The 8,163-nt window shown below is 35.9% G+C and overlaps 1 protein-coding gene and 1 long non-coding RNA gene across 2 annotated transcripts in view; one reads left to right on the forward strand and one right to left on the reverse strand.

Moving 5' to 3' along the window:
* ptprt (protein tyrosine phosphatase receptor type T) overlaps positions 1-4,925 on the forward strand; it is a gene marked incomplete in the record, with an annotated part of 388,491 nt that extends 383,566 nt beyond the window's left edge. Inside the window, 2 exon segments of the mRNA XM_014015350.1 lie at positions 1,319-1,454; positions 2,665-4,925. Of these exon segments, the coding sequence (XP_013870804.1) occupies positions 1,319-1,454; positions 2,665-2,718 (190 nt within the window).
* LOC106522368 (uncharacterized) overlaps positions 1,336-8,163 on the reverse strand; it is an 84,170-nt gene continuing 77,342 nt past the window's right edge. The window contains exon 3 of the long non-coding RNA XR_001310773.1: positions 1,336-1,418. This is a non-coding gene — a long non-coding RNA (uncharacterized LOC106522368). The remainder of the gene's footprint in view (positions 1,419-8,163) is intronic.

The following is an 8,163-nucleotide window of genomic DNA, read 5'->3' on the forward strand; positions in this document are numbered from 1 at the left end:
AAATAAAACTGTGGTCATAAAATAAATAAAAACTGTTTAATGTAAATGTTTCAAATAAAAAAAAACTGTAAAAATAAATTTGATAAAGTACAAATGAAAATTTAGCCTTTTTAAACTTTTGTAAACAGAAGCTGCTCTTCACATTAGTGACAAACTTTGGTGTTTTTTGATGAGTTACTTTCATTTTTGCTTATATTTTTCATTTAAAATAAGTTTCCATTCTCAGCAGGTTTCTAAGGTTCTTCTTCTACATATTAAAAAGTTGTTAAACATCTGAGTGGTGCACTACTGCTACTAGTGGTGAGAAAGTGTATTGCACCTTATTTAAAATCAATGTGGTCCCACGGCCCTCTGTGGCCCAAAGTTAAAAACTGTTGTTCTTTTGAGGCCCTCAAGGTGGCGCTCATAGCTCATGGGTTAAGAATCTGTTTTAGATCATAACATTTCTTACTTATCCTGAAAGTTTCATCCAATTATCTAAAGAAATAAAGTAGTTCTGTTTGTTTGTTTTTGTTGCAGAATCAAATATTTTGAGTTTTTAATGTTAAACCAAAAGAAAAATTTGAAGGAATTTCTTGGTACTAAAATGGTCCTTATTTCTTCACCAATCAGACAATATTAATCTCTCAGTTGTTTGAAGCTCGATCCATTGCACTTGTAAAAAGAACAATTCATGGACTTTTTTTATGTGTTGTTTCATCCTGAACACCAGGGGAAGAATCTGATTGGCCACCCCCAAATGATTGACAGGTGGGGTGGGGTTTGCATGTGGCATTTTAAAGATGGGCACTTCTAGCTGGGGTACGCCATGGTGGTTGCTCTACGACCACAACAAATCTCAGCTCAGTATTTCTAAAAAAATAGCTGAGTTGTACCCATTTGCAGTTAGCTCTGGCAGCCATCTTGGATTTTGTATTTGAAATTAGTAAAAAATTGTTTCTTGGCTACCACGACACTAATTTGCAGCTGTGTTTGTTTAAAATAGCTAATATCCCTTTTTGAAATTAGCATTATCAGTTATCTGGCTAAAAACATTTTTTGGATCATTTTTAACTAGTCAAACACATTTTTAGCTCAATATTTCTTAAAGCAGCTAAAATAGAGCCGCCATCTTGAATTTTAAGTTATTTTATTTTATTTTTTGTTTTTGAAAATACCTTGGCCACCCCGTGCAAAAATGTCTAGCTCCGCCCCTGCTGAACACAGGTGTTTGACAGGTTTGAAGCAGCTGAAACGTGCAGGACAGGATCAGGGCTGAACACCTGCTCGTCTTCAGGCTCACTTGTTCTCTAACTCCTGGTTCACGTCTCGTCTGCAGAACCGGAGGAGGACGTTCTGGAACGTTCTGTGCCATCTGCAGCATCAACGAGATGATCCAGCAGCAGAACATCGTGGACGTTTTCCACACCGTCAAGACGCTGAGGAACAACAAGACGAACATGGTGGAGACGATGGTGAGGGAACTGAGAACACATCAGCTGCATATAGAATAGAATAGAATAGAATCAACATTTGTTGTTCTGCAGAGGGGAAATTCAGGTGTAACAGCAGCAGCAGGTACATCAATCCACAAAACTATATACTGTATTGCTATACAACATTATCAATAACAGCAATAATAAAATTAAAATATTAAAAATAAATAAAATAAAAATGAAATTAAGATACTGTGCAGAAACACTTGTGACCACATGAAAACAGTAATGACAGACTCCTGCAGTGTTCAGTACTGCCACAGAGAACAGACTTGGTTAATGTTCAAACACATTATTATTGAGTTTGTTGGGAGCAGTGTTGGTTATAGAGTCTAACAGCTGATGGGAGGAAGGATCTGCGGTAACGCTCCTTTGTGCATTTATGCTGCATTTACACCAAACATGTTGCACACCTCCTGACGCTGGTGTCCAGTGAGGACAGACACATTTAGTTTAAACGTAGACGAGTAAGGAGCCCTTTTGTTCTGATTGGGGTGAGAAATTAACCGTTACAAGTTTTGATAACTTACCAGATATGCTGACTTCCTCACTAATCGTCCTCCAGGCAAAGTCCATTTTATTTCTCTCAGGATGAAAACAGACATCGGACTATCAGTTTGTCCTCCATTGTTTGTTTGATCTGATTTCCCGGTTTACGTTATTTTCGGCCCGTCACCAGTTCATCACTGAACAGAGTCTCTCTGATTGGTTGATGCGACACTTCGAGCAGCAAAAGTTAAAATTTTCCAACTTGAGCATCGGACGCTTTGGATGCGCCACATCCACGAACACGTGGGAACTGCTTCGAACCGCACTGCTCAAAACGAACACACTGCTCAGCTTCTAGACGATGTGTGTCCACCATTGACTTAAAGCAGACCCTCCTGATCCGTTTGGTGTGAACGCAGCATCAGGATGCAGCAGTTTGCCTCTGAAGGAGCTCTGCAGATCAGCCACAGATCCATGCAGTGAGTGGGAGACGTTCTGTTACTGATGTTATTTTACGCAGAGCCGACCTCCTTCATGAGCTTATCCAACTAATTTAGTGATTTTTGTCCGGGGAACTCGGCCATTTAACAGACTCTGATGGAACATCAGCTCTAGTTTCATTTTACAAAAACAAGTGAAAAAAACATGATAAAGTTTGTGTCAGGTAGCTCAGAGTCATTGAACATCTCTGTCCTTCCAGGAACAGTACAAGTTCTGCTACGAAGTGGCTCTGGAGGCACTCAACTCCTTCTGAAGAGACGGCAGGCTGGACTTGCTGCTGACGCTGCCCGTCTCCTTCACACTGAGACACTAAGTGCACAAAAATTTAAAAAACTGCTTCGTGTCGACCCGAATTCAACCTGTGAGCTGCCCTGTGTGTATCTGTGTGCCTGTGACAAACACACACCGGTGGTTTTCCTTTGCTTCAGTACGATGATGGACTTTACTCGCTTGTACAAAGAGAAATAATGTTTAAGAAAAGTGAAATGTTTAAAAAAATAAATAAGAGGCCATTTTTTTTCTTTGTTTCCTCTCGGCCGGGCTGTGATGTGACTATTGTACAGTATTTCCTTTTTAGATCTATTCTACACCTTGAATGTTGTTTCCTGCTGGAGGCTGGAAGCACACTGGAACATTTGTACCTTAAACTGTTCTGTTAGCAAAAACTGAGCTGGAACTCTCCGTACAATGAGAAATTACAGAAACGTAGAGCTGCTACATAACATGGAATTAGTTTTAAACTGTTTTCTCGTAATAATGAGAAAACTGTCATTTTTCCAAGAGTTTTCTGAAATTATTTTTAAACTTGATCTCGTTATAACGAGATCAAGTTTAAAAATAATTCATTCATGTGACAGCTCTACGCTTCTGTAAGAAATGAGCTAAAAACAGACAAAGTTTTGGTCTGATTCATTTAAATATTTATTTAAAACAGCACTCAGACAAGATTTGAATTAATGCAAATATGATTTTTGTGTCTGTTTTTTTATATTTTTGACTTAAGTTTAACAAGATTTAGATAAATACTGCAGTCAATTATCTTCCACATCTCAGACTATTTATTTCTGCCATCATAATTTGTTTTAAGGGATTATTAATTAAATTATAATCATCAATCTGGTGAAAATGATTTAGGATTTAGCAGCAGGTTTTCCTTAAAATGTTCATTACCATGAATACTTCTGCTCCTGGATTTTATTTTAGTTTTTGAGAGCAACTAAAACAATTTAAAGTTAAATTTAAAGGATAAAAGATACAGTCTTTAGTGGTGAAAGCCCTCCAGTGTGCCTCCAGATGTTCTGTAAATAAAAACAACCACAGTCAAACAAACAAACACCAACATGAGTCCCAAACATCTTCATTTCCTTTTCTCCATGTCTGAAGATTTGTTTGCAGCTTTTAGGACCATCTTTTGTTTTGGGCCAGAACTCGTGATACTCTGTGGTCCAAATGTAGCTTCAGCTGTTAACAGATGTTGAACCTGGGATCAGATGCATGTTGGACAGCTGTAAATAGACAAAGAGCCAACGTTTTCCCTCGCTATTTTTGCTAAAAACAAGTCGTTCATGTTCAGTAATAAATCAGTTAAGTGTCCTTGATTTGGGTCCGATTCAGGAACCACGTTGGGTTTTAGGGTCAAACCGTCTCTTCCAGATAAAACAGAGAGTCTGGTTTCAAACATGGCCTCTGAGTCAAAACAAGCATTTAAAAATTCACCCGTTTCAGCTCCTGATTTATTTAAACGCTGCAGAAAAGTTGAAGCTAAAAGAATTTTTAAGCTCTGAACAGTTTTTCTATAACGGCCTTTTTTTAAAGAGACGATGTAAAAAAACTAAAGGTTGCATGTGACGACATGCGTTTACTGTGTAAAACCAGTGTCATGCTGTATGAAACCAGTGTCATGCTGTATGAAACCAGTGTCATGCTGTATGAAACCAGTGTCATGCTGTATGAAACCAGTGTCATACTGTATGAAACCAGTGTCATACTGTATGAAACCAGTGTCACACTGTATGAAACCAGTGTCATACTGTATAAAACCAGTGTCATACTGTATGAAACCAGTGTCATACTGTATAAAACCAGTGTCATACTGTATGAAACCAGTGTCATACTGTATGAAACCAGTGTCAAACTGTTCAGTCTGTGTTTACTTTCTGTCGTTGAGTCCTTCAGGCTCGTTGGACCTACTGATACAAAGAGTGACCGTGCTGTGCTGAAGACAATGTGAATGCCACAAATCTTTGTTTTTAATGAGCTTTTATTTATTTTGGGGGCTACGTTCATGGCAATTAACTTGTTTTATATTTTGTTTTTGCCCTATTTATTTTATTTTATAAATCTTAATCAGATTATTTGTTTAGCAAAGTGCTGTTTAGACCTGGTGATGCCATTTTCATTGGTTGTTTAGTTGTTTGAAATGTGGTTAACATTAAATAAAAAAGGGACCAAAATGTTGAATGTGGTTTTCTCTTTGTGTTTAACAACCTGAATGTTTGTCTTAATTTATAACTGAATCACCAACTAAACTAATATTCATGTATTTAGCATGAAAAACAAAAACATGCATGTGGAAAACGTAAATACGATGTTGTGCAGGGCCATTTAGCAGATAAAGAGTAAATCTCCACCAAAATACTGAGAAAAGCAAAGAAATTCTGAGGTTGAAAAGTTGTTAGAATAATTTCAAATATTTTCAAGAAAAAGCTAGGACATCTAATTAAAAAAGCAAAAAAATCCATATTTAAACTTTGTGTTTTCTGAGAAAAGTCTAATTTAGAAGAAAACCACTTTAATTTGAGGAAAAACAGAAAGTTTCCATGAATAGTTAAAAGGTGATTCCACCTAATCTGAATTAATCAGGTAAGCAGAAAAATAATTTTCTAAACTATTTTACAGCCACGTAGTACCATCATGTTTCATCAACTATAACTGGATATTTCAAAATAAAAGCCTATGAGTCATTTGAAAAATTATAATTTATACATGATTATTTTGGATTCTCCAACTGCTTCAGTCATTTCTCTCCATCTGTTCAATTTGTTCATAAAATGCATAAAAAGTGCTGAAATAGACTTGTACTGAGGTTCACAAATCAAATATGTTTCACAAATCATCCACTTGTTTTTAAATATTCTGTAATCTATGTTAAGTAATCTAGTCCAGGTTTGAAGTTTACTTTTTGAACAGAGCAGATTAAAGAGGCTCAAGGTGAAAACAGGTGGAATCACCCTTTAGCCACTTGTGAAAACTGACGGTTTTTTTCTGATAAATTTCTGACAATGTCAGAAAATAGTGACGTGACTAAAGTTGCTGCCAACTAGTGGTCAGAGGCTGAACTACAACATAAAATGAACACCTGGCAGGAAAGTTGACATTTTAAACCTTAATAACAAATCGATACAGGGCTTTAGAATATCGATACAGTATCAGGAAATGAAATATCACGATATGTCAGTATATCGATATTTTCTTACACCCCCAATATATATATATATATATATACACTCTCTCACAAATTTACATTTCATACTCAGAATTTCCTTGATTTTTCTCACACTTTTTAAAATTAAGCATTAAGAGTTTTTTTGCAGAGATTTACTCGTTTTTTATTTTTTCATCTGCAAATTGTTCCTAACACTAATGTACAGGCCCTGTCACCATAATGTTTTAGACAACTTATGCCAACTTATGAAAATTGTAAAGATATCTTACGCTGAAGATGGAATTGAAAAGTCACTTTTAGGCATGTACATACTTTAATGCCAAGAAATTATTTAAATATATAAAACTTATTAGTAATTGAGACATAAAAAATGTAATAAGTTGTCTAAAACATTATAATGAGACAGGGCCTTTAGCTTCAAACAAAACACCATAATAATCTAATTTATCTTTAAAGGCTCTGGGACATGCATTTAAGTCAAAGAAAATATCTTCATATTTAAGAAACCTGGCAAAACACACAATTTGATCGATTTTGTCAAATAACTGGCACTTTGTCTTTTGAACTTGGCTCAAATTGAAACAGGAAGTGACATCATAGGGGAACTCTTAAATACAGGAAACTGCTCTTTGTTTATTAAAACCATATTATTTGAACTGAAAACTTAAATATCTGATTCTTCTCTACAGTCTGTTGGCTGTTGGAACAACACATTCCCCTTTGACATCACTTCCTGTTCCTTCACATGATAATATCTCAACTGTTCATCTCAGCAGCGTGACGTTCAGAAACATCAATGTTATCTTTCAAATAATGCATCCATATTTTATACTAAAATCTGATGTCACTTTAAACATCTGGTCTTAAAGATGTTTGATTCAAATTCTAGTAAAGTTCAAACCAATTTCTTCCACATTTGTGGAATAAAGAAAAAAGTCAGAACACATCAACCAGATATTGGTACCCTTATCCATCCACCTGTAATGTCCGCAGGAGGAGCCACCTGATTTAACGAACAACCTAAATGTGTCAGTCAATAACAACAACACCCACAACAACTCTGCAACACAACCCTGTACAGACAACTAATTCATTCATCATTTGCAACCGTTCACTGCAACTTGGTGCTGAAAGAAACAAAGTGAGTTTGGGTGTCGAAGGTCTGATAAACTTTAGTTTTCAGTTGTAAAATGTGTCAGAGTGGTGCCGAGCAGCAGAACTCGTCAAATCTGTTCCACCTTCTGGAAAAATTCCACTCCATACAACGCTCTGAGTTGATAAAAGTTAAATGTCGCGGACCGGATGACCAAAGTTCGACTGCCAATTGGTTCATTTATCTCTTAAGGCCCAAACCCCAGTTTTCTACTTTAATTATTATAAGTTTTTTAGTTAATCATGTTTTATATCCACAGAAACGTCAGAATCTTTGCTAAAAGCTGGTAAAAACCATTTCTATGAACCTCTACGGCATCAAAACTACAAGCATTTGAAGATAAAACTATGAAAATAAAATTGCTTTAAACATTTGGTAAGTCGGAGATGTCAAAATAATATTTGTGTTAAACAGGAGGCAGAATGTGTTATTTTTTTGTTTTTGATAGTTTTATTATCACTACTTTTATCACACAGAGTTCTGTGTTGTTTTCATGATTAAATGCAGCAAAATAAACTATTTCAAAGGTAACAAATCTTTAATACTTGACTAATTGCTGGATGTTTGGCCCCTGTGTTGTTGGCATGCATTAACTGTGGCCCCTGAAGCAATTTAGTTGAATAGCTCTGGTGTATGGCAAGCCTTTGTGTCATATAATCAGCTTCGTTGGACAAGCTGTAAATATACTGTAGATATCTAAAAATCAGTTTTGAGCAGAAAGAAGTATATTTTCACTATCATGAATGGCAATTTAAGACGTTATGATAAAAATAAAGCTTGAAAAAAATTGTGACTTTTTGAAAAAGGTGCCGTAAAACCATCAATTTTAGGCCGCGACAATCACAAAAGAACTAACAACATCCTGAAGGCAACTACAGCTGTGTTTCCACTGACCATGAAAATGCACAAATTAGAATTTTGAAAAATAAATTTTTGCTCAATGGAAACACGTCAATTTAGAATAAAAATTATGTTTTTCGACAATGTTTTTGCGCTAGGATGAGGTGGTTTTTCGGCCGTATCGAAACTGTTTTTTTCTCACAAAACTGCGATGGAAACACTTTTTTCACATCACAGGAGTCACGTGATCAACAACCGGC

This window comes from Austrofundulus limnaeus, unplaced genomic scaffold (assembly GCF_001266775.1).
Source record: "Austrofundulus limnaeus strain Quisiro unplaced genomic scaffold, Austrofundulus_limnaeus-1.0 Scaffold127, whole genome shotgun sequence".
In the NCBI taxonomy this organism is placed as follows: Eukaryota; Metazoa; Chordata; class Actinopteri; order Cyprinodontiformes; family Rivulidae; genus Austrofundulus; species Austrofundulus limnaeus.